The sequence below is a fragment of the Corvus brachyrhynchos genome, unplaced genomic scaffold, assembly GCF_000691975.1.
Source record: "Corvus brachyrhynchos isolate BGI_N302 unplaced genomic scaffold, ASM69197v1 scaffold42, whole genome shotgun sequence".
Lineage (NCBI taxonomy): Eukaryota > Metazoa > Chordata > Aves > Passeriformes > Corvidae > Corvus > Corvus brachyrhynchos.
In genome coordinates, this window is record NW_008237242.1 from 2758319 (window position 1) to 2785287 (window position 26969).

Consider the following 26969-nt stretch of genomic DNA (forward strand, 5'->3'; position numbering starts at 1 on the left):
GCCCGTGGGGCGAGGAGGGTCTCTGTTCCTGGACCTGAAGATGCTCCCAGAGATAAGTGAAGAGAACCTTTGCTTCTGAATGGCTCATCCTTAAAATGGTACCCCAGTAGCTCAAGATTGGACCCTCAAAAACAGTTGTGGGGAAAGCTGTAAGATGAGGGAAGGGACTTTCACATGCAAGCAGAGAACCAACCCAGGCGGCTGTCTTGCTGTGATATTGAAGCCATGAGAGAACTGTTTCTTGTGGAGATGTCTCCATAGCAGGAGCAAGAGAGACTTCTCTCCCTAAGTGAACTGAAAAAGGAGATTATTATAGAGGTGGTAAACTGACTGAAAATCTCAAGGGTTGTATTTTTACGTTGTCAGTGGGGGAAGGGAGAAGGGTGGGGAAAGGAGAAGTGTTCTGAAGGTTTAGTCTGACTTTTTTTCTTTCTTTTAGGTCTGTTAATAAACTTCTTTATATTCTTTTAAGTTTTGTGCCTGCTTTGCTTTCTCCTAATTCTTATCTCACAGAAGCAAAATAAGTAAGTAATGGATATTTCGAACCAAACCACTACACCTGTATTAAAGCTTTCAAATCAGGTGTTAGAATCAGACTGCAGAGCCGGAACTGCTTTGTCACAGACATATGTTGTAGCCAGTACCAGACAACTCACAGCCAAAGTTTCCTCCACCAGACTCAGCCAAGGGCTTTGTCTTCTCCAAGAGCTGCCACCATGTGTTATCTGGGACCTTTCAAAGAGCTGTCCTGCTGAGGAACTTAGCTGGGAATTCAAGGTATAGAACTGTTCAGCAACCATTTCAGAGTTTCACTTGCTGCTGCTGGCTCATTTCCTTGTTAAAAAAATCACATTCTTGAAAATATAAAATTTGAATGATTCAATAAAGAAGACAGAGATTTAGAGAGGAAAAAAATAGGTAGTACACAGAGGAAATACTCTGAAATTTGACATGGAGAACAATGAAAGAGAATCTACCACATCAAAGGAGAAGAGGTGATTTTTAAAAGCATTTAGCCCTGCCCAGAGCCTTGGAACACAGATGAATTAGCAGAGTGGTTACAAAAATCCCACTTTTGAGTAACAGGGAAAGTTAGTAAAAAGGTATGTAACACTAGCAGAGAAAGCAGAGCAGCTAGGTGGAGGGCAAGGTTTATTTAAGAAACTTCTGACTGCCAGCACTATTTCTCTGGTATACAACTTGTAACAGAATTTCACACATCATTGTACAGTTTCCACTGAAATCATTACTACAATAAATCTAAATTACTTAAGTAAATAGATAAAACATGGATTTTTTTTCAGAATAATAGTGTAGCCTGCAAAACTGTTTCTTCCTGCAGATACCTTGAAATAAAAGTGAATCTCAACAATATTTGAATTCTTTGCTACTGAATACAGAGACAACCGAAAAGTACAAATCTGCAGGCGACTGTTTGCCATAGTACCTAGTTCAGAATATTCTGCAATAGACTATTCAGACAGATATATGTAGAATAATTCATATGGAAGGCAAAGGTGAAAAATGCAAGGAAAATAACCATATATAAAAGAGAAAATTGCAGTAAAGAGGTGCATCTTACATCGTTCCCAGGAGTTTAATATTTTCTTAGTGTTTAGAATAAAGGTGAAAACGTGCTTTATTCATGAAACATTCAGCAAACAGACTACAATGAAGCAATCCACCTAACAAAGTTTAAATGGAAAATTGTAAGAGAAACAATTACCTCTGAAAAAGGGAAATAGTTTTTCATCCCTGCTGCTATTTGGACAGCAAGACGCAAAGAATATAGTAAGGATTTCAGGCAGCACATCCAAGTAACAGAAATTGGGCATAATTACAGCTCTGATTTGAATGATGTTGTGATTAAAACAAGTCAGAAAATTAGATGGTGGAAACAAAATGATATAGGAACACACAGTTTTTTAGTTAATTAAAAATATATTAAATGTGTAGCTCATATTCAGCGTAGCCAATTAAACATTCTTTTCTCACTCTTTGGTCTCTTAAAACTGTCAAAACACTTCAATATTTCTAAAATACTAAGATAGAAAATATCATTCATAAGTGTTTTCAAATACAACTAGTCTTCAGGTTAGTCCCATTTGACAAATAGAATCAACAACATTTACAGTTCTGTTTTCCCAGCACATTTCATTTAGCACACAAATTCCTCTCTGTACATCTCTCCACCTGAGGCATCACTTCTTCTGCTTCCTGGTGTCTTATTTTTTTCTTCACCCAGCCTTCATCTGCAAGGCTGGCTTTATCATTTCCCTTGCAAGGCATGTACCAAATGGATACACAGCACATATAATAAGGATGGTTATTTCTCTGCTCTCATGGCCACTTCTAGTGCTTTTGTGCCCCACAACCCCAGCCTGGTGCCTGGGCCACAGGCACACACCTACTAACTCCTCCACAAAAACTGCTTCATCTTTCCACAGAGAAGGATTGAGCTGCTTATTATAATTTATACATCTTCTGGCTTCTAGCTCTGGACTCCCACAGCTAAACCAGCTTTGTTAATCAGCTGGATCCCAGAGGTACTATCCTCCTAAATAGCATCCTGGGCATTGCTGTGAATCATTTACCAGGAGCAGCCTTCCCAGAGCTATTCCTCATTCTTTCTACTTAACTTTTCTCACAACCTAGAATTAACAAGCCTAAAGCATTCATATGATAAACCCTTTACTATGCCAATTATAATTATCCAAAATACAGTACCCAGGAGATGTTACAGAATAGTCACTGCTCTTTTACAGTGCTCTTTTACAGCGGGGGGAGACAGGCTCACCAGGTTAACTTTCTGCCAAGGTGGTCCCACCTTGGGGAACTGTGTCCCTAACACAGACTTCTCTGACTTCTCAATAACCAGTGGGGTCATGAATGAAACCCGCAAGAGCACTTGTTTCCCCACCCATAGGTGGGAGTCCCCATCCCATGTCTCAAGACCGGAGTGCTCCCAGGGCTCCCACAAGCAGACCAGTGGGGAGCAGAACATGGTGAGGTCCTGTCCTCCCATCTCCAGTGACAAAGCAAATGCCATGGACAAGACCATGCATAGCTGCCTCTGGTAAGGGAGGTTAGCAGCCATGACATTCTCCTGTAGAATGTCTGGGAGGAACTTGCCAACTAGTGAACTCTGTTCCTCTTTCAAAAGCTGATGATGCTCATCTTAAAAGCAGTCAGTTTTCTCACTCCCACTTTTCCAGCTAGAAAACTGCTGGAAAACGTCACTCTAAGGAGCCCTTCTCTCACTTCCAGCTTAAATTTATTTAGTCAGTGTATACCTGTTGCTCTTGTAAGTATGCTGGCCCTTAGTCTAATCTGTTCTCCCTCACTGGTATTTATTCCCATGATATTTACAGAGAGTAGGTAATCACAGAGCCTCTCACGCTTCATTGTGCCAGGATAAACAAGACAAGCTTTCTCGACGTCTTCAGCAATTCACTCCCTGTTTATTCTAGTTAATAGTCCCTCTCTGCAGCTGTGCCAGTTTTATCTACTCCTCAGAGCATGGATGACCAAAATTGCACTGAGCATCCAAAAAGATATCCTACCCACACCTCAGATGGTAGTACGAGTATCTTTCTGTGCATGCTGTAAATGTCTAGGTGCACAACAAGAGGATACCACCCTTTCTTCCACACAGTTTCCACCAAGGCCTAAGATTTAGCCAACCGTGGGTGACGCTACAGCAGCTACCGTGCCTGGCATTCCCAGCTGGTAAGATCCTGTCTTATAAGAGCATGCTCCCATCAATATGACCCTGTGTCTTGGGGTGACTTTGTGATGTGTATCCCCTATCGCTGCCCTATGCCCAGAAAATTAATTTTGTGCCTTTCTTTGCCTTTAAACTGAGCCTGAGAGGGGGGAGGAAAACCTGAGCAAAACTTCTTCAAAGCAGTTTGCAGCTTGTTCAAGGTCACACAGAGATAGAGACTTTTTTTTCAGCTGTGGCAGGAGAGCGAGAGTGGGGAAGGCACCCAGCCTGCTTTCGGCCATTTTTTCCAGCTCTTTTTTCTTTCTCCGGAGAGAGATGGAGAGCTGAAATTTTGTTTTCTTGGAACTTTGTTTTTTCCTTTTTTTCTCCCTCTGCTGGACTGTTTCAACATCAGAATACATCGAGAAGAATTTCCATCGAGGCCTTGGCCCTGGAGGTGGGCCCACCACCCGGTCCCAGCTCCAAGAAGGGGGAGAGAGAGATCTATGGAAGGACTCTGAAATTTTCCCAGGTTTCTCTCAGCAGAGAGGGAGGCTTTATTATTTAGCATTATTATCCTTTTTCCGTGTGTTTGTTAAATAGATAGTTTTTATCTCTTTCACTTTCCTTCGAGGAAAATTTTTTTTTCCCGAACCTGGTGGGGGAGGGATGGTTGTGACCCGCCTTCTCTCAGAGGATGTATTTCTAGATTTGGCCAAACCGGCACACCCTGCATTTTATGCCACTGAATTTCATCTCATGTCTTCTGCAGGCATCCAGGTTTTGCTGTATGTTGCCCCTCAGCTTTCCTCACTTAAAACGACAGTCTCTTATTCTGTGTTATCAGCAAACTCTCTTATTCTTTATAACAGAATTCAAGGTCCTTAGTGGCAAAATTAAAGATGACCAGGATCTTTGAGGAATGCTACCATTTCTACAGACTGGTACTTCTAAAAAGTAACTTAATTTCTGATTTCCAAAGTCTATTTCAGTTGATAATACACTACTTAATACTTTATCAACTGCATTATGCATTATTTACCAGCTGCACTGGGCATACCAGGTGTGACAAACAGGTCAAGGGAGGTCATTATGCCCCTCTGCCCTCATGAGACCCCACCTGGAGCACTATGTCCAGCTTTGAGGTCCTCAGCACAGGAAAGACATGTACCTGTTGGAGTGGATCCAGAGGAGGCCACAAAGATGATCAAAGAGCTAAAGTACCTCTCCTATGAATACAGCATGAGAGAGAGCTGGGGTTAGTCTGCCTAGAGAAGAGAAGGCTTTGGGGAGATATTGGAGGAAATAATATCTGCTTCTTTCATTCTGTTAGATAGCTCTGCTAACCTCTGAGACACCCTTTTTAGCATTCATTACTGGCACATTTTGTAATCAAACAATAATAGTAATCTTTCCTTTTAACTCAACCTTATAGCTAACCGTCTTGAAAAGTCTAGATGATACCATCAGTGGCAGCATAACATGACTGGCAGCGAAATCCAGATCAGTCAAAAAGCTGAGTCAGACTCTTCCACATGGCATAGTCCTGAATCACTACCTCTAGGCTATCTGCCAACATGTTGTCTGCCTTGAGTTCAAATAATTTTAGATTCTGGAGAAGGTAGTTGGGCCATTTAGCTTCTTTATTTAGCCAAAATAAAGCAGTTGAACTTTCTCAGAGAAAAATTAAAGACAGATTCTGATTTATTTCTCCTGCAAAAAAAGTAAAGGACCCTGAAATGTAGCACAATATTACTTAGACAATAGAGTCTCCTTGAAGAACTCCATCCTCCTACGGTGTTTATTATCAGGCACACCAGGTTAATTAATACACTTAATAATACTGCTGCATTGCTTGGCTGGTGGTATGCACCTTATAGATAGCAGATAAAACTGCAGGTTCTAATAGTCATGAGCAAAGTCAAAATGGATATTAGGAATGAGAGAAAAAGATGTCACTTGATAAACAGTGATACCAAGAGTTGGCAAAGGTTGAATGCTTCAGTGCTAGATATCTGCTGTGGTATGAAATAGATCTAAAGCAAAGATCCTGAAACCAAGAACTGCTGTTCTGATAGACTCCAGCATTGTAAAATGTGATTTTGTTTCATATTAGAAAGCAAAACCAAAATGTTGGCCTTTCCACAAAATAAAGTCCAAGACCTATTTCTGAATTTAAAAATGAAAAGCTGTGTATATAGAAACAGCATTAAATATTGCAATTAAGACTTTAACATAAATCTAAAGACAAGACAGAATTAATAGGAGTGAAAATTGAATGTTTTGACATAAAGCATTTTGCTAAAATAGACTTTTCCCTGGGGAAAAACACTGAAAGGAGAATTCCTGGGAAAAAAAAAGAGTAGACTTTAAAATACCTGCAGTTTTCAATAAAAAGCTGCATTGATAGGAAAAAGAATAAATGGTTTTGTAATCTCTGGGTTGAAAAAATTCACACAAACATGCACTTAATGTCACATCTAAAATACTAACAACTGCAGACCAAACTCCTAACAAAGGAAATAAAATATTAAACAATATACCGCTGATGTGGTCTCAAATTAGCTTTAAAAACAAAAATTTATTTGGTTACTTGGAGCACTCTTACTGGTTCTGATCAGCACTAAAAATAGGCAGACATTGTGAGAAGTCTCATGTTTCCAGTAATACTGATAACTTTTCAATTGATCTCATATTTTATTTAACAAGAACTCCACAGCAATGAACCATGGTTGCCAACCATCAGGGAAAAGGTAGACTGAAAAATACATTATATATCTTGTAAAAATTTACGAGGGGACTACAGAGCATGCATCAGCAATAAAGTAAAATCCCCCTGGAGAGAAGCCAAGAGAGATACTTGGTTGAGAAACACTATAGCAAAGAGTCATGGAATAACTCAACTGTTTGGGTTGAAATGAATCTTTAAAAGTCATCTGAGGGACACCTCTTGTTACTGATGTCCATAAGGAGGACTCTGAGCTGTTAACCACTACACTCTGGATATCTATCCAAGCCATTCATCATTCACCAAAGTCATCAAATCCATATCTCTCTTATTTAGAGAGAAGGATGTTGCGGGGGGCCATGTCAAAGGCTTTACACAAGTCGACACAGATGACATCTCCTGTCCAGTGATGTGGTCACTCCACCATAGAAGCCTGGTAGGTTGGCCAGGAAATACTTGCCCTCAGTGAAGCTGTGATGGCTGTCTTGAATCACCTCCCTGTCCTCTATGTGACTTAGTGTAACTTCCATGAGGATCCCTTTCGCCATCTTCCCTGGCAGAGATGGGAGGCTGACTGGTCAGTAGTTCCCAGGGTCCTCCCTTCTACCCTTCTTAAAAATGGGTACAACATTTCCCCCGTTTCCAGTCACCTGGGACTTCACCTGACTGCCATGAATTTCAAACATCACAGACAGCAGCATGGCAACTCCAACAGCCAATTCCCTCAGGACTTTGGGATGCATCTCATCAGGTCTCATGTACTTAGATACTACCTAAAAAGAACACAAATCTGATCTTCCTCTTACAGTGGTTTTACTCCCCTGCCTTAATATCAATTCACTTCAGATATCTGGGAGGAAAGGCTGCCAAGAGAAGTCATTCCCTTCTCCATCATCATGACATTGAGTCATGCTGCCTCATCAGCACAAGGAAAAGCAGACCTGCCACATCAGCCAGGCATGGTGCTTGATGAGATCCCCTGCACTAGCTCACACTCCTCTTGTGGACTACAGACCAAGCTGCACATTCATCACAGAGCTGCTGCAGTCCTCTTCCTCCAATAAAACTCTCACACTAGAGGCTGATGGTCAGTCTCAGCTAAGCACCTGTCTTGCATCAAAGACCAGGCAGAGAGACCTTGCATATCTCTGCCTCACAGACTGGGGTAAATCTGCCAGACAGCTCAACCTCTATCAGTGTGACCCAGTGCATTGGTATAACATGCATCAACAGAGATGTTACTTAAGAGACAACACGAGTTCACAAAGAGTGGCCTGGAGAAAAACACAGACCATTTACAAAACATTCAACAAGCAGGCATGAGTCTGTATCTCCAGAGATACACCCTTTCTTCTCAGAAGAGCTGGGCAGCTGGTACAGTCAATGCTGGCAGGACAGGAGTCCAGAAGGTTACTGAGAGGGAATTACAGTAACTGATCCTGAGTGTCACTCCATAAAACACATTATTTCATGGTGTCATAGAATTTCTTGACTTGGAAGGAACCCACAAGGATCATTGAAATCCAACTCCTGGCCTGCACAGGACAACCCCAAGAGTCACACCACATGCCTGAGAGCATTGTCCAAACTCTTCTTGGACTCCGCCACACTGAGTGCTGTGACCATTTCTGTGGGCACCCTGTTCCAGGGCTCGATCACCCTCTAGGTGAAGAACCTTTTCCTGATATCCAACCTAAACCTCTCTTGACACAGCTTCATGCCATTCCCATGGTCCTGTTGCTGGTGAATAGAAAGACCAGTGCCTGCTCCTCCATTTCCCTTTGTGAGGAAGCTCCAGTCTGCTCTGAGGTCTCCTCTGAGACTCCTCCAGGCTGAACAAGCCAAGTGAACTCAGCCACTCTTCATACAGTATCTCCTCTAGACTCTTCTGCATCTTTGTAGATCTCTTTTGGATACTCATACTTCCAGTTATTAAAGGACAAAGCAATGTCCTTCCAGAGCTGAAAAATATTTCTCAAACAACAATCCACCTGTATTTCTTATGAGAAACAGCTTAGAAGGAAAAAAACCCCACCAAACCAGATGTTCATCACATGAATGAATACCTCCACAAAAATTCCTCAGATTGCAGAGCTCAAATGAGGGTGCTTTCCACCAAGAGAAAACCATTCAGCTGGATTTATGTGTCTCCTGTTCTAGTACAGCCAGACACCAACAGCAGTGAAACACTGTCTGATGGAGAGAGGAAACCAGCAGCAAATGCCACTAGGTGAGATAGATCATTATCAGCCAAATGTTCTGAGCTGCAATTAACAACAGGCTCAGAAGACCTCACTGTGCCTGGTGTGAAAACAGGGCAGGAGCACGGCTCTCATTTGTAATGCCACAGCAGTGACCTTACTCACCTGTCTCAGCTGAGTCCTGTCCTTCACCTTAAGCAGAAGGCTCCTTCATAGATGGACCAAACTGGTCACAGACACACCCCATGCCATGTGCTCCTACTCTTCATGGAAATAGCACCAGGCTTGGACAACACACAAATACCTTGATGACATTCCAACAATGAGCTTCAGGATCACATGCCTGGCACTTGACAATAGCCTGAGACAGCATTCCTGGGCACAAAATATCCTTTCCTAAATCTTTACCATCTTTAAAGGCTGATGGTAACAGTCTGGCTTCAGATTTATATTTTCACCCTAATTACCCAAACCCTAACCATCACCTCACAGTTAGCTGAAGTAGAAATGAAGCTTGCTGGGCTGACTACTTGCAACAGCTTAGAGGAAAAAAGCAAATCTAAGTAAAAAGAGCATGTGTGGGAGGAGAGAGATGAAGATAAGTGGCTAAGGAAGGGATGTGACAACAGTGCTCCTTTAGCAGAGGCAGATCCTCCTTCTGACACAGAGTGATTGGCACAAGCCCCACACAGCTGGACAGATAGTTGAGAGAGTATGAAAAGTTGTGAAGAGCCAAGTCCTTGCTGTTTCAGCATTGTCTCAGCCAAAAGCAGGGAACAGAGAGGTGCCCCTGGAGCTGCTTTTCTCTGATAAGATGTGCAAATTCAAGACGCATCGCAATAAACATTGCTCTGAGAAAAAAGCCTGCTCACAAGGAGGCAAGTTTCTTTTCAATATCCCCTCAAACCTTGGGAAACAGTAGCGAGCACACTGGAAAAAATGACCCTTTCCTGTTGCTATGACGCAGCCCACTGCAGGGCTGGGGCAGCGCGATGCCAATCAATCCCAGACCCTCCCACGGATCAAGTTTCCCCAAGACACAGACTCGGAGGGTGGGTTGAGGGGCGGTTCAGAAGCTTAAGCTGCATCCCCCCTGGGCTGTGCCCGGGTCCAAACTGCCTCCCCTTGTTCAGGAAAATTCTCTCTTACTTGGTTGTTCATGGGTTCTTTTTTATAACTCCTGCCTCCCGGTTTCCCCCATTGGATCTTGTTGAATTGTATTCTGCCCCCTGCTTTGTAACTCACTGGTTGTTTTCCCCTTTCCCCGCAGTTTTCAAACCCCCTATAAAACTGAGGGAAAAGGCTCTCGGGAAGTTTAAGATCATTGCCATATTCTGGTTGCTAAACTTCTGACAATAAACCTGTTGGAAGCCAAACCAGAACCCCCTCTCTCTTCCTTTATCTCCGAACTAACGTGAGCCTAGATCATCGGTGAGGATAGAACTGTGTTAGGTTGGCATCCAAGCGTGGGGCTCATACAAGTGGATCCCTGTGACATCGTGGCTGTCGGTGGACAGCGAAAAAAGTGACTTTGGAGCTGCCAACGCCCCTTGGTGCAGCTCGCTCTGTTTTAGGAGTGGTGCCCTGAGAGAAGTTTGCTAACTCCCACTGATTTTGCACTGAACTGACCTCGGAGAGCAGCCGAGCTTCAGAGGACTCCACCCATGTTTTTAGTTTTGGGACCGGATGCCTGTAATTGTGAATTTGTGCTGATTTGTGCTGAACTGAAACTTGTGTGAGTATCCCCGGTCCCTGAGACTTTTTTGTTTCTTTTTTCCTTTTGCGGGTGGCAGGTGGAAAAAGTGTTGAGAAAGCCATGGGTTCAAAACTTTCTTAATGCCAAAGAGGTTTTTCTCCAAGTTGCAAAATCCCTTGAAGTTAGTGGGTTTAAATTTTCAAAGGGTTTGATAAAACAGTTGGTTCGCTGGCTTTTCTTTTGCCTTCTTCAAGCGTCTCCCACAAATTTAAAATCACCTGCCTTCTGGCAGGCTGTGAGTGATAAAATTACTGATTTAAACTGGAAAGGAGACACCTCTGGAGAAAAATATCTCCCCTTAGTTTTGGTATTGAGAGACTTACATAAAATGGACCGGAAAGTAAAAGAAAAGCACAAAACCCGACCCCCAGTTTTTCCCATATCCCTCCTTCCTCTCCTCGTATCCCTCACCCCACTTCCCCTTCGTTGGAAAAAAATGAAAAGATTAAAAAGCCCAAAGGCACAGGGTTGCTACCTTCTCCCTGACCCTTCTCGGTCTTTTCAACCACCCTGGCCAGGCTGCCTCGACCCCTTCCCAAACCCCGTATCCCTCGCCCTCTTCCCCAGTTGTAAGCCCAGAAAACTGTTCTAAATGCTGTTTGCCATTATCCGCCCCCTACTCCATATGTCTACATAATGGGGGAGACTGCATGGCACAGACCACCCCTCCCCCCTCTTCTTCCCGCAATCCCTTTCACCCTCATCCCCCCAACCCTTTCCTATCTCCACCCCCAGACATAACATCTTCTGGTTCCTCCCACATGTCGGGTACTGCCCCCTGCGTCATGAATCGCTGCTCATCCTGTGACCACTTCTCCTTGTCCTCCAATCCTGCCCACTGTGGAGGACTTCCTGGTTCCCACGACCCCCAATTCCAGTTCCCACAGGGTAGAAACCGGAACCGACGCTGTCTTGAAATTGGGTCCGGGAGTCCCCTCAGCCCCCTCCTATCCCTTTGCCGCTCCTGTTACCTATGACAGAGCAGGCAATAATCCCACATGGAAACCTCTTGATCCTGCAGGGCTGAAAGAGCTTTGCAAAGCCCAGAAGGATTTTAGGAGGGAAAGTCAGTATTTTAAGAACCTCCTGCAGATAACCCTCACTACTGCAGTGATGGTGCCACATGATATCAAAGGCATATTTCCCTGCTTGCTTTCCCCATCAGAATTTCAAATGTGGGATGATAGTTGGAGAGAACGACTAAGAGAGCTCCTTCCAATTTTACTTCAGGATCCAAACAATGCAATGGTTTCTATGGATCACCTTACCGGTGAGGGGTTATTAGTCAAGCCACAGAGCCAGGCTCAAAATACACCAGAGCCAGTCCTGAATGCTGTAAAGCAAGTGGCAGAGCAAGTGTTCTTAGATGCCCCCTAAATTAGCGCCTCAATTGAATTATACAGAGATTCGGCAACTGCAAAATGAGCCATTTATTGATTTTATGGATAAACTGAGGCTCGTAGTGGAAAGACAAGTGGAAGATCCAAAAACAAGAGAGCATATTATAACGCAAATTGCAAAAAACTAATGCCAATGAAGCTTGTAAAAGAGTGATTTTGGGTCTTCCATTCAATCCTCCACCAACCCTAAACCAAATGATTCGTGCTTGCATGACATTAGTGCCAATTAACCAGCCAAATTTAAAAACATGGGGGAATTTAATAGGAACTGCAGCCACTGCTGAAACTACAGCCTCTCAGGACAAAAGAAATGCTAATTGGGTCTGTCACACGTGTGGCAAACCAGGGCACTTAGCCCAAAATTGCCAAGTCCTGGCTCCAATTAATCAGGGTTTCCGAGCTGTCTCCCCAGGGCAAATGACATTGCCTGCCGCCATTGGGATGCAGCCAAAAAACTGACAGGACTGTGTGGTTTGGCAGGGCCATGCAGGGGAACAAATAAAAAAACTGCCACCAGAAAAATTGTTACCACAACCACTGCAACTCAAATGGACTTGGTAACACCCCAGAGAATGTGAGTTGTGAGAATCTGAGAGACTGTATATTGGTTGTGTTAAAAGATGTTGTACACACACTAGCTGACATTTGTGTTACACCAGAAATTGTTCAAGTGGGGCCACAAGGGTTGTTTACTACCAACATCCAGTGTGTTAACCCTCCCTTTTTTCTTGCTGCTAACCAGGTTGTAGCCCAAGCTATTCTCGTGCCCAGCAGTCTGCCACAGGACTACAAACCTTCTGTCTTCTGGGCTGAGGTAGTTGGGAACGACAAACACATGCTTAATTGCAAACTGTCTTGCCAAGGCTCGGACATCAGCCTGGCAGGAATGATGGACACGGGAGGGGGAGTAGACGTGACAGTCATTTCTTCCCACAAGTGGCCGTCACACTGGGAGCTGCAGCTGGCAGAAGGTATCGTGACGGGTGTGGGGGGATCTATATCTGCCCAGAGAAGCAGGGCAGTTATCCAAATTGAGGGTCCAGAGGGACTGATAGCATCAGTCCTTCCTTTTGTAATTAACTCTGGGTTCACACTGTGGGCAGGGGTCTCATGTCCCAGTGAGGGACTCGAGTCGAAATTCCATCTCAACCCCAGAATTTTTAATAAAGGCCACTGCGGAGTGCCCCTTCCAGAAATTAAATTGAATCTCTGACAAACATATCTAAACAGATCAGTGGCCTTTGGAAAAACACAAGTTAAAGGCGCTCACCGCACTCGTGGAGGAGCAATTGAAAAAGGGAAACATTGAACCCTCAAATAGCCATTGGAACTCCCTGGTATTTGTAACCAGCAAAACCAGCGAAACCAGCGAAAGACAAGTGGCGCCTCCTACACAACTTGCGGAAAATAAATGCAGTCATTGAGGACATGGGACCCCTGCAGCCTGGAATGCCTTCACCCTCTAGGCTCCCTAGGCAGTGGAAGCTAGCAGTCATTGATATTAAGGACTGCTTCTTTCCGATCCCACTACACCCAGACGATGCACCCTGGTTTGCCTTCTTGGTACCTTCCATCAACCGAAAGGTTCCCATGTAGCGCTACTAGTGGTGAGTTCTGCCACAGGGCATGAAAAACTCACCCACCATCTGCCAGTGGTATGTTGCCCGCATTCTGTTCTCCATCAGAAAGTTAGCAGCAAAGGCAGTAGTGCTTCACTCTATGGACGATGTTTTGGTGTGTGCTCCTAACCAATCCTATTTAGAGTGGACATTAGGGAAGGTAATCGAGGCCTTAGAGGCAAATGGATTTGAAATTCAAGCTGAAAAGGTCCAGAAAACCTCTCCATATAAATACCTTGGACTGAAAATCCATGAACAGACTGTGGTTCCCCAACAAGTCAAAATTAATGATAACTCTAAGACCTTGCAGGAACTTCACCAGCTCTGCAGGTCCATAAATTGGGTGAGGCCACTCCTGGGGCTGACGACAGAAGATCTCGCTCCTCTGTTCAACCTCCTGCGAGGGAAAGATGACCTCACATCACCCAGGCATCTAACAAAGGAGGCGAGACAGTCCATCTGTAAGGTACAGGAAGCGCTGTCGTCCCGGCAGGCACACCGCTGCGCCCTCTGCCTTTTCAATTTATTGTGTTAGGGGAAATGCCATACCTTCACAGGCTGATATTTCAATGGGACGAGGTGCAGAGTGATCCCCTGTTAATCATCGAGTGGGTTTTCCTCTCACAGCAGCCATCCAAAAGTATCACAACACCACAGGAGCTCACAGCTCAGCTGGTGATGAAGGTTAGATCGTGCCTCCTCACCCTTGCAGGGTCTGACTTTACATGCATCTACTTACCATTGACAACCGATTCACTTGATAACCTCCTTCAAAAAAATGTGCACCTTCAGTTCACCCTAGACAGCTACCCAGGCCAAATTTCTATACACCATCCAAAACACAGACTGTTTACTTTGGTCTTCAAACTGATTCCAAAAGAAATTCAAAGCAGAAACCCATTAAATGCCCTGACAATCTTTTCAGATGGCTCTGGTGCATCTTGTAAATCTGTAATCACTTGGAAGGATCCTTGCACTCCACAGTGGGAGTCTGATGTGCAGGTAGTCGAAGGATCCCCATAAGTGGCAGAACTTGCAGCCATGGTCAGAGCATTTAAACGATTAAATGAGCCATTCAATCTGATAACTGATTCGGCCTATGTTTCAGGTGTAGTTTCCAGGACAGAGAGAGCCTTACTAAAGGAGGTTGCAAACTCAGAAATTCATAATTTGCTTTCAAAATTGATTCAACTGATCTCCCACTGAAAGAAACCATTCTATGTCATGCATGAGAGCTCACACACTGACCTGCCAGGATTTATTGCAGAAGGAAACAGGAGAGCAGATGCCCTAGCAATGCCCATCGAGTTAGCGAATCTGCCTAACAGATTCCAGCAAGCCCAGCTGAGCCATGCAGTGTTCCATCAGAATGCTCCAGTGCTCATCCGAATGTTCCACCTCACTCGAGACCAAGCAAAAGCTATTGTGGCCACATGCCCCAACTGCCAAAAACATCAGTTTCCATCATTAGGTTAAGGGGTTAACCCTTGAGGCCTAGGCAGTTGTGAGGTATGGCAAACAGATACCACCCACTTCCCCCAATTTGGCCGCCAAAAATATATTCATGTTTCTGTGGATACCTTTTCTGGCGCAACCTTTGCCTCAGCCCATCGTGGGGAGAGGGCCAAAGATGTTGTCAACCACTTAGTCCAGGCCTTCGCTGTGTTGGGGACACCAAGGAAAATAAAAACTTACAATAGCCAAGCATACACCTCCGCAGAATTAAAAAGATTTGTGAGTGAGTGGGGTGTGGATCACATCACTGGCATCCCTCACTCGCCCACAGGCCAAGCCATCGTGGAAACGAAACATCAAACACTAAGAAGACTGAGAACAACAAAAAGGCGGCAATGAGATCGCTGCCCCCATCATAAGACTTTCCAAAGCATTGTTCACTTAGAACTTTTTAAACTGTTCCTATGAGGAACCCAACCCTCCCATCATGAGACACTTCACAAACTCTGCCAAACATAAACTGAGTGAGAGACCTGAGGTCCTAAAAAAGGACCCTGATACTTTACAAATACGTGGCCCATACCCCCTAGTCACCTGGGGTAGAGGCTATGGGTGTGTTTCCACCCCAGAGAGTCCAAAATGAGTCCCTGGGAAGTGGATCAAACCCTTTTTGAGACCACCTACAGATGCCAAACAGAGGAAAGAAGCTGCCACAGCCTGGAAAAGAAGAAAAACCAAACCACTTAGGAAAAAGACTCCTCCTCCAGGCCCGAAAAACAAACCCTCCCCTTCCCAGACTCCCTGCTGTGTTTCCCGTCCCAAAAATGATCTCTCTGTTTTTATTGAAAGAGGGGGAGCCCAAGGGAGCTATTGTTATTTAAGTTAATTGGACTTGTGTTAATTATATTTCTGTTACACTTTTCCTAAAGTTACCACCCTTGACTGAGTGATGACATCCCACCTGCTGCTGTCCCACCTGCTGCTGCAGCTCCTCCTGTGCACTGGGAGCTTCAGCAGCCGGATTCCCTCCACTGTCAAAGACATTGTATGGGTTTTGTTTATGGTGTTGTTAATTTTACTAGTCCTTCCCATTTTTAAGTGTTTGGTTTTAAAATCCCTTAAGTCCCCTCCCTCATTTCAATATAATAAAAAGGGAGGAGATGTTGCTATGACGCAGCCCACTGCAGGGCTGGGGCAGCGCGATGCCAATCAATCCCAGACCCTCCCACGGATCAAGTTTCCCCAAGACACAGACTCGGAGGGTGGGTTGAGGGGCGGTTCAGAAGCTTAAGCCGCATTCCCCCTGGGCTGTGCCCGGGTCCAAACTGCCTCCCCTTGTTCAGGAAAATTCTCTCTTACTTGGTTGTTCATGGGTTCTTTTTTATAACTCCTGCCTCCCGGTTTCCCCCATTGGATCTTGTTGAATTGTATTCTGCCCCCTGCTTTGTAACTCACTGGTTGTTTTCCCCTTTCCCCGCAGTTTTCAAACCCCCTATAAAACTGAGGGAAAAGGCTCTCGGGAAGTTTAAGATCATTGCCATATTCTGGTTGCTAAACTTCTGACAATAAACCTGTTGGAAGCCAAACCAGAACCCCCTCTCTCTTCCTTTATCTCCGAACTAACGTGAGCCTAGATCATCGGCTCCTGCCATGTCTCCCTACAAAGAAGCCAGCGAGCGCACCCAGACAGTGCCTTTCCTGATGCCGAGGTCGCTTCTGCGATGCGCAGAAGTAACGCCACCGGACTCTCTCTGATCAAGGGCACGCCAGAGCTCGTGCTGCGAGCACAAAACTGCGTTACTTTCCCCATTATTCAAGCAACACAGTACACTACTATACCTGCAGGAATCATTTGGGATTACAGCCTTGCCTCACAGCTGTGATTTGAGCAGGTCTCACTGGAAAAGCAAAGAAGCCAGTTTCAGACATCAGAGTATGTAAATAAGTTGGGTGGTAGTGCTGATCTGCTGGAGGGCAGGAAGGCTCTGCAGAGGGATCTGGACAGGCCAGATCAAAGGGCTGAGGCCAATGCTGGGAGGTTCAACAAGGGCAAGTGCTGAATCCTGATCTTGGGTCACAACAACCCCAGGCAGCACCACAGGCTGGGGCAGAGGGGCTGGAAAGCTGCACTGTGGAAAAGGACTTCGGGGTGCTGGTTGCCACCAGCTGAACATGAGCCAGCAGTGCCCAGGTGGTCAAGGAGGCCAATGGCATCCTGGCCTGGATCAGCAATAGTGTGGCCAGCAGGACCAGGGCAGGGATTGTCCCCCTGTACTGGGCACTGATGAGGCCACACCTCAAATCCTGTGTCCAGCTTTGGGCCCCTCATTCCAAAAACACGTGGCAGTGATGGAGTGAGTCCAGAGAATGGCATCAGATCTGAGAAAACGTCTAGAGAGTAAGTCAAATGAGGAGTGGCTGAGGCAGTGGGGTTGTTTTGCCTGCAGAAAAACAGGCTCAGGGGTGGCCTTTTTTGCTCTCTACAAGGCTGCACAGGTTGTACCAAGGTGGGGTTGACCTGCTCCGCCAGGCAACCAGCAATAGGACATGAGGAAATGGCCCCAAGGTGCACCAGGGGAGGTTCAAGCTGGACATCAGGAAGAATTTCTTCACTAAAAGGTTGATTAGGGATTGGAACTGGCTGCCCAAGGAGGCGCTGGAATCACCATCCCTGGAAGTGTCCAGGAAAGTACTGGACATGGCACTTAGTTGTACAGTTTACTGGCATGAAGGTATTCGGTCAAAGGTTGGACTCAATGATCTTGGAGATCTCTTCTTAATGAGTCTTTGATTCTAAATCCAAGAAGGAAGGGAATAAAGAACCATGGCAGTCCTTCTTTGCTGTCCAGCTGCAAAATTAATGTCTGTTACCCAAGATCTAATATCATACTTGATTTACTACACAACAGTGCCTGCTCACAGAGCTGAGAGTGCAGAGTGCAGGTTTCAATACCCCACCATGGAACAAATCATGGTAAAGTTCATCCTTTGTGCTGTAGCTCAGAAAACAAGAATGTTCAATAGGAAAGTGCCTGCATCTCACCATGGCTCCTATTTCACTCTAACTACTTAGTCTTCATATCTTAATACTCTTTTATGATATAATACATTCTGGATGACAGTTGCTTAGTTACAAAGACCCTCAGATCAACAGCTACGGTATTAAAATATTGCCAAAGGTCAAATCCCACTGTATGATCATTCAGCATCTTATAGATATGTCTTTTATTATTTTTCTTAGTGTCTGAAATAAATACTCAAAGACATTTTAATATAACAGGCCGTGCTCTCTAGGGCAACTGTACAGCCTGGGACATTACATGCAATTATATCATTATAATTACAGACAAACTCTTATTATAATCTTTGACTACATCAAGTTTGTGTGTTAGACCTAGCCCTCCCCTCATCCCCTGAAAAAAAAGAAAAAATATCAGTCCTGGAGGAACATAGAATTAGAAAACATTTGCCTAACTGTAAAGGTGTAAAGAGAAGATCAGTAAAAGAAGGCTAGATATTTGCAGGATTTGTATTCATGAAACCAGCACCTTTCACAGAGACAGTGGCTCCTTAAGAAAAAATTACGTTGCAACCCACAGACATTACCAAATTCATAGGGAAAAAAACTGTACCACCTCTGTTTCAACAGAAGAAAAGCATGGGCATTTTTATGGACTATGCAAGTTCTGCATCATACAGAAGGTGGTACAGCAGCAAGACCTTTGGCCTGGCTGCCTTCGCTATTTCCAGCCCCCTGTTGCAGTGATATCTTTTGTACAAATGTGGCACCAGTGTGCCAGAATCCCTTACTGCTTCCTCTGCATGCTTTATCCAACACGTCCCTGGCTGCAGCCTGCAGGGCAGACTGTTCATTCAGTCTGCAAAGGCTACTTGTTTGTAAGCACAGGGAAGCATTTAATGAAATTAATTGCAGGCTTGGTGTGAATTCTGAAAATAGATTTAAGGGGTTTCTGTAGCTAAGGCTTCTTTAACAGCCTGTCCTGTCTTAAACCTTTCCTACCAGCCAAGTGGAGATAGCTGCAGAAGCTGGGGTATGCAGGTGACCTCTCCAGGGACAGTGTGGATGCATTCTCTCCAGATTGCATTTGAAAGCCCTCCAAGGCTTTAGAGGCTGCTGAGAATTGCTCAAACCTATCAGAAATTATACAGAATGCTCAACATGGTTTTAAGAGCTGACAGGATTTTGTTTTGACAATTTCTATTCACATCCTACCCCTCTAGGACTGTGGAGCATCTACAGAAGATTAAAAATTCAAACTTCCAAACCTAATGAGCATGATAGTTTGTCCAGAACTGTCCAGTTCTCTGCTTGAAATTTGACAAGGATGTGCCTATAGATCTACTTATATAGTCTTGAAAACAATGATTTGCAGCATGCAAGAGCTAACACAACACAGAAACATGGACGTTGCCATACCTACTGAGTTTGTATTTGCTCAAGTTTGTATGAAACATCTTTGCTTTACAGAAAATTATTACCAACTTGAACACCATTTTGTGAATACATCTGGAAAAGCTTGTTTGTGTAAATCTCTGTGCTCATTTTGTACCTTATAAATGAAGAGCAGAAGCATCAACCCATCAAGGAACCATTTCCTTCACAATGAACTAAAAGCAGCTACACAGATCAGGCCCAGCATTAGCAAATGCATTTTCCCTGGGGTCAGCACTTGTTAGCATCTATTAGCTTTTGAGTTTCCTTAGTGATCTGAGTAATGCAGAAAGATCAAAGAAAACCCAACTGACTTAATGAGACATTTGCAATTTCACTACAGCAGCCGTAAGTTGAAGTGTGAAATCTTTGAGACAAGTAGATGTTAGTGACAGCTTACAGCAGTGGAGGGGAGAGAATGAACATTTCCTTTTTGTGATGAAGAACACTTGCTGCTGTCTGTATGTGTAGGGTCACACTGTGCCCAGAGTGCAGTGACAGGAAAACATAAAGTATCTTTACAAGCAGTCACACAGCATATACTGTAACTGTAAGCAGGTGTTTTGGTGCCCAACATGATAAAACTCACAAGCACATCAAACAGAGGGAAAAACTGTGAGACCCCTATCCCTGCCAGAAGAAAACATCAAGACAACTACCCCAAATGAACACCCAAAAGCCAAGCCACTGATCACAGAGGTCACTCTGGTGATCACCATGCCAATCTTCTTCTGTCACCAAATCCCACAGGCTACTGGTGGGTATGTAGATAAATACTTTAGCAAAGTTATTAAAAATCTGTGCTCCTTTGTTTTGTGGCAATTTAATACCATTCCAGGTTCATGACCAAAGCCATCAAACAACAACACAACCCTTCCTGTGGGAATGCCATACTAAAATTCTCATGCAGACAGACGGTCCAATGATGAAATGCCACTACACATACACAGCCCATTCAGGATTTTACTGAGCAGGCCTGTTGACGTGGTAGATAGATTCTTCCAATGAAATCTCCCTGTGCTGTTCTGTGTGTAAACACAGAGATTGCTTCTTGTGTAGAAAGACTGGAAAAGTAATTAAGGATACTTTGAGGAAGAACAGAAATACTAAGGATTTGTCTGGATTGCCCAGAGTGCTTTTGAATTGCCTACTAATATACCAGAATGACATTTTGTGCCTTCTGAGGTCAGGAAATAAAAAAAAACAAAAGAAGAAAGGAAAAGACAGCCGTGTTCCAAGGCAAACACGGTGCAGTCAGGCGTGCTTGTACCACACACATTAGTGAGAGACTGAGTCTCCTCCCCTCACCTCTCAGCAGCTAAAGAGCTGACACATCAGCTTCTTGAGTCCTAAATCTGAACCAGCTCACTGGAGCCTCCTGCTCTCTTGCAGCCCACAAAGGAGACAGACATCAAGGTTACACTCAGGAAGGATGCAGACAATTAGGAAAATACAGTTGCCACAGTTGCTATTTCTGTTGTTTTTCATATAAAATAGTTTAAGAATGGCATCAGTCAGTATGAAGTGTGGATTAAAATATCAATTCCCACTCTTCCTGCCACACAGAAACTAAAAAATTCAGCTGACGGAGGTGTGGCACCATCAGTAACTGACTCAAAAAATCCCACTTCTTGAAACTTCAGGGATCATTTTTCATACAATATCCACCTATTCGCCAGCTAAATCTGACTCCGCTTAGTTCATAACTGTACCCAGAGACGGATTTTCTCCTGACAGCTTCTGTGGCCTACTTACCACCCCTTCTGTTAATAGTGTGGATTGGATGCTTTGCCTCCACTTCAAAAGGTTCATTTTCCTGTGCAGGATATATTTTTTTTAATTTGGTTTGGTTGCTAAGGAGGAAGCTTTAGCATGGTAGGCAAGGATTTAGTCATATGTGAGCCACAGGGAACATTATCCTTAGAGATTAATTTGGAAATCAAGTGACAATTGGCGGGGTATGTGTTTACTTTCTATTTTTTGAAAGCTTTAAAAGTACCACTGGATTTCTACATCCCCTGAAGGAGAGCTATTCTTCTTCTATATTATTAAACTACAGAGACAACAAAGAGAGTATCATGTTTGTCTCAAGTGTCATAGATAAAATTAGTAATTTCACTGCAAATCAGAAAGCAAACTAGATTTTTAGGAAGAACAGCTCTACACTAATCAAAAGGGTGTGTCACAAGCACCTTTCAGATATACTGAAGGCAGCTGCCTCACTATGAAGTTAGTTCAATGAGAACTGCAAACGTAGTTCATTTGGCATATACTGTTTGCTAATTAAAGAGCATTTCTTGGCATCTAAACTGTGTGTGTGACAGAATGTTAAGCCTGGAAACATATTGAGAGTCCTCAAAGTTTTTCATCAAATCCAAGAAACATAATGTGCACACATGCAAGCGATTCTCCTCATTCAAGTAGTGAAGGTGAAATCAGTGATACCAAGATTTGTTACACTGAACTGTGGTCCTAGGAAGACCATTACAAGAAATGGCTTTTCCCTCTTGTATTTGTGCAGGACAGAAAGCTTCGTAACTTTATAATTTCCCCTTCTTTCTAATTACTGTACCACAGAATACTACCTGTGATGACAGCAAAGCCTGTGAGCAAACATCAGTAGAAAACAGTCCTGGTATATCTTCACTGAGTTGAGTCTTAGGAGCGTGAAAATGTTTTGTTTTTTAAATTGAGGTTATTGTGGGCCTCACAGCTTGCATATCTGTGCTGTGGGGAACAAGTTACAGAATAACATCCCTTCTCCTTCTGAAATATATTGCCTTGGAAAGCTGCTCTACTGCAGTGTGCCTGTGTGGACCTCCACCACCACAGGGCAAACATGATAAAAAGCCATTAAACCAACAGTCTTGGCTACAGAGGAATATTTCACTGTGCTCTTTCCCAACATAAGCTACAAAACAGCAGAATGGAGTGTGGATTGGATTGCTGCATGGCATCTGCCTGCTCACAGATGTCCAAGGACCATGGAAATCATGTTCTCCCTCTAAGGTAGCCACTGCTCTTCTCATAAACAGTTTCATGACTAACAAACAACTTCAGAGATCAAAACCTGGTATGTTTTACTGCATCTGAGAGGATCTAAACTTTGCTCTATTTTCAAAACTAAGTCACTATATAAAAGGCCACTGTAAAGATGGAGAAACAAAACAAAAGAAATTACTCTATGTTTTATTTTAAAATGCCAAAGAAACATTTCTTAAACGTATACTTGATTTAGGAAAAAACCCCAAATCAAACCGGAAAACAACCCCCACACCAGAACTATTTGTAAAATTCAACCTAATTCATTTACATTCAGATCTTTTAAAATTCAGTGGAAGGGGAGAACCCCATGCAAGTATGGTTACAAAACTGCTGCCAAAAGCAAGATAACTGCATTCTTAATGTAAGGCTCTTCACCAGTATTTCTTAATGAGGAGAAAACAGTATAACATAAGTCTATACAGTAACTGGCAAAAAAAGCACATATATTATCTACCTGGACACAAAGATGGGATTTGATCTGGGTATTTATTCTGAAAAAGACAAAATAATCTCTTTACCGAGTGATGGTTCAAAGTGGCAAAAACAGCACAGCTGGAACATAGGTCTTGATACCTTTTGCATGGATTTTAAGCTACTGAAACGTTATGGCAGTGAGATTGAAGAGAACTGTGTACATTCTAGTGTGTAAATTGTACTTCATCTTTTAATTGCTTGTCTATTTATTTTTTAACAGAATCATCTGAAGAGCAGTTCTGAATATATTTGATGTTTACTTTTAGAGCAGCTAACTCAAAATACAAGCTCAGTTTCTATCTACATTATCATACATTCCAAGCCTGTTTCTTCATACAGTGCATTTTTTGTATTAAAAATAAAAATTCCAAATAAGATACCACATTTGGAAGACTAAATATTAGACTTGGAGATTATTTTGAAGGTCTATTTCTCTCATAATGGCTAAAGGAAATATGCAAAAAAGGAAACAACTTCTCATGTAGCAGACACGACTACAAAATTGAGGATCATGTGAAAAATCTCCGTTTGAATCTGGCAAAACAACATTTCCAGGTTTTTCAGCCCAATTATTTATTGACATTTGAAGTTAGTTGCAATTTCAAGATTTGCTGTTGAGAAAGGCCTACTAAGAGTTCAAAGGCTCTGGACATTCAGAGCTCAGTCAAACATATTCAGCATCTATTTCAAATCTTTATTTTCCAAACAACTTCAAAAAAGCACATTATGAGCCAAAGATGAAGAAAATGGGGTTTGATGGCTATTTTATTGATACAACAAGCATTAAGAACAACCTGTTCGCTTCCTGATTTTGCTACTTCATGTTCTAAAGAACACTCAGAAAGATGTTTACCAGGCGAAAAACCCTTAACAACAAGATGTTTCTTGGTAAAACCCATCAACAAAGCGGTATTTTAGTATAGAGAAGTGCTCTTCAGACTGAGGAGAGAGGGAGATTCTCCAGTCCAATGGAGCCCATGAAACATAGATGAAGGATATACCAACAGCTGCAAGTGCAGTAGCACTTCTAAATCATGTTCCACTGCTCATAAAACCTTCCGTGTCATTGTTGTACAATGTCAGGTAAAGTTTTTACCTATTTTTTCAAGTTCACAGTTGCTTGGGAAAGCTGCCATAAAAATAGCTCAACCTTTCTCAAATATGAGGCATGTTTTCTTTGCAGACACTGCATCTTTCATCTCATAGAACAGGATATGCTTGCCACAGACCTTCCTGTCACAGGCACATCTGTGCAGAGAGATAAACATTAGCAGGCCAGTGACCCCCATTGTAAATGTTTTTTACACTCTGCAACTCTTCTTTATTTTTAAGGAGAAAAAGAAAATAGCTCTTGTGTCTTGGCATTAAATTTCAGTTTTCCTACCAAGTTGTCAAGAACATAGTCACATATATATGCCTTTAAGCTCAAAACTGGCTGTTATTTATCAAAGTCAGAATGGTATAAATAATGCATGTCTTGCACAGGCGGCTTTTTTTGTAATGTAACAACTAATGGCCTGTCAACAAGCTATTCCATGTACAGAACCTGTACAATGGTCTGCTGTCTCTTTCCTCTATCATAAATGAAGAAAGACTTTCAGGAGTCAAATTCTCTTTGATGGTGTCCTGCTGTCTTCGATACAATGTGTGATGGTATAGAGACAGAGAAACTATGCATCTTTGAGGTGTGTAAAGGCAAATTCTGCAGCATCAGGCTTTGCTAGTGAGCCAGAACGAAAAATTTTTTATTCCATATCCGAAGCCTAATGCACAAATAAAAGCTTAAATTATCTAGATCATACGGATATGTGGATACAAATATGCTGCTAACAAGAATTTTTCTTGCTTCTTTCCAATCCTGTGAGATACTTTTCTCTCTTACAGAAGATGTTAGCAGAGTTCTATAAACTATGAACACCTGTCACCTTGCAAAGTTTTGTTCATAGTACAGTAGAAAAATATTTTGACAATGGATGTTTTAGGATTTTAGCCAATCACCCCCAAGGGGTGGCTGATCCTTTGTCCAATTAGACTACGAAGAAACAAGTCTATAAAAGAGTTGTAAAATAATTAAATAAATCAATCTTGCTGCACAATTCCTGCCTGCTGGATCTCTCTTCTCCTCCCTACCGCTGTGGGATACCGCGACACAGATAAGATTTTCCAGTAAGGAAATCTTAGGCAAGATATTCAATGCTTAAGGTAAAAAAAAGACACATTTGGAAAACAAAACAAATTAGCAAAACCTGCATTCAGAAAAAAGAGAAGGTTAAGCCAATCCCTTAATATCTCATTAGGCTTCAGTGGCAGATTTTCTTTCACGATACAAGAGCATGTCCTTCAATGTGTTTCTCTTTAAATATTTTAGGATTATGCCAAGTTCTGAGTAGCCACAGTAGCATGGAAGAAATGGATCTGCTAGAGCATCTTTAAATGGAATTAGAAAAACAGTTCTACCCACACTCATCCAGCACACATTACCAGCCACAAACTTACCTTTCTGTGATTGTTTCTCTGAGACCACTTGCAACCCCTTTTACCACCGTACTAGCCTTTGGTGTCAGCACTACTTGAGAGATGAAAAAGGAGCCTTTCTTTCTTCTTTCAGTGATTGATGCCTGCAGAAACTGAATCAACTTTTCCGTATCTGTTGTGTTTGCCCAGGGAGCTGGCATCATCTGGCCTGGCCACAGAAAGGCTACCTCAACAGCCACTGGACTGTGGTAGAACACTAGCACTTGGTGCTCCTTTTCCCATAGGTACTGGAGGGTGACTTCATGGGCAAATATAGCAGGACACATTTTGTTTCCGTATGTGTCTTTGAGCATCTGGACAAGCTTTTCATGATGACATTTCTGCATCCCATAGAAATGATTGAAGTCCAAGAAGACCACTTCTTTTGGATGATCAGTGAGAAATGCATTGATCTCCTCCAGACCTTCCTTGACTTTGGCACTGAATAAACCATGAGCAAAGTAGAGTTCATTGTCTGGGTCTCTGGGCTTGGTGGAAATTCTGAGATCAAAATACCGTATACCTGCCCCTAGCTGGCTGGTGAAGTTCATGGTCTGTGTAGCCAACCACTTTCTCATCAGCTTTTTAGCCACAGTCCCAAAAACTGACACAAAATTCTGGACTGTCTCTGGCTGTTCAGGCCCAACTGGAGAAGCTTCATCGATGTAGAAGCTAAAAGAGTCATGAGACCCTAAAAACACAAGAGAGAAAAATTATCAGCATTGTACTCCTATATTAAAAGCCTTTAATGGTTTTTTCTCAATGAAAATAAATTTCTGACCTGTACCCACACTCACCAACCACCTTTCCTGCCCTTTCTCTCAACATCAGTACATTTGTCTGGCAGCATCTGCCCCACCAGCACCTTGTAGGAGCTTGAAAGAAAGGTAATGTCTGTTTCAGCTTGTCTGGATGCTCAGTCACTGTCGTCCAGCACTTGCTTATGCCTTTAGGCTCAATGAACCCAGTGGGCTCTGAACATCAAAGTAATTGTGGTAGCAAAGCTAGTCACACAATAAATCCCATGAGCCAAGGAGGAGAGCCTGGCCCTGCACACTGATTGTGCACTGTCTAGTTTGTAGAACCAAAGGAAAAAACCAAAACAAACCAACATCATTCCACACACAGCTTTATAGCCAGCTAAAATAGGAGTTGAAAAAATGCCAAGGAACATAACCTTTCTAATCTTTATTTCAAGTCTCATCTGGTCATCCACAAGGTTACTGAATGTTGTTTTCCTTCTTAAATTTACTTCTAAAATTCTTTACCTTCCTTTGCTGAATAAGTACAACAGATAAAGCCAAGGATAACATTGCATTTCACTGATAAAATTCAGAAATTCTGCTGCATGCTCTTCACAAGAATGGGATGTAAAAATTAACATGACTATGTACAGGAGTTACCATTTTCTACAACATAGAGTTTAATACAAATATGTGTGGCACTTCACTATACAAAATTCTCTCTCTTAAGGTACATCCATTTAAAAAAACCCCAATCTCAAAACAAAAGCCCCAATTAACTATGCTCAGCATTCAGACATCTACAAGAATGCAGCTTTATGGAGAGATGAGCTGACCCTAGGAGATGCTTATCACCTTTGTCAACCATCACCCTG

At 43.0% G+C, this 26969-nt stretch overlaps 1 protein-coding gene across 1 annotated transcript in view; it reads right to left on the reverse strand.

Annotated features, from left to right (window-relative positions):
* PLCXD3 (phosphatidylinositol specific phospholipase C X domain containing 3) overlaps positions 1–26969 on the reverse strand; it is a 38514-nt gene that overhangs the window by 11062 nt on the left and 483 nt on the right. The window contains exon 2 of the mRNA XM_008630654.2: positions 25334–26042. Within this exon, the coding sequence (XP_008628876.1) occupies positions 25334–26042 (709 nt within the window). The remainder of the gene's footprint in view (positions 1–25333; positions 26043–26969) is intronic.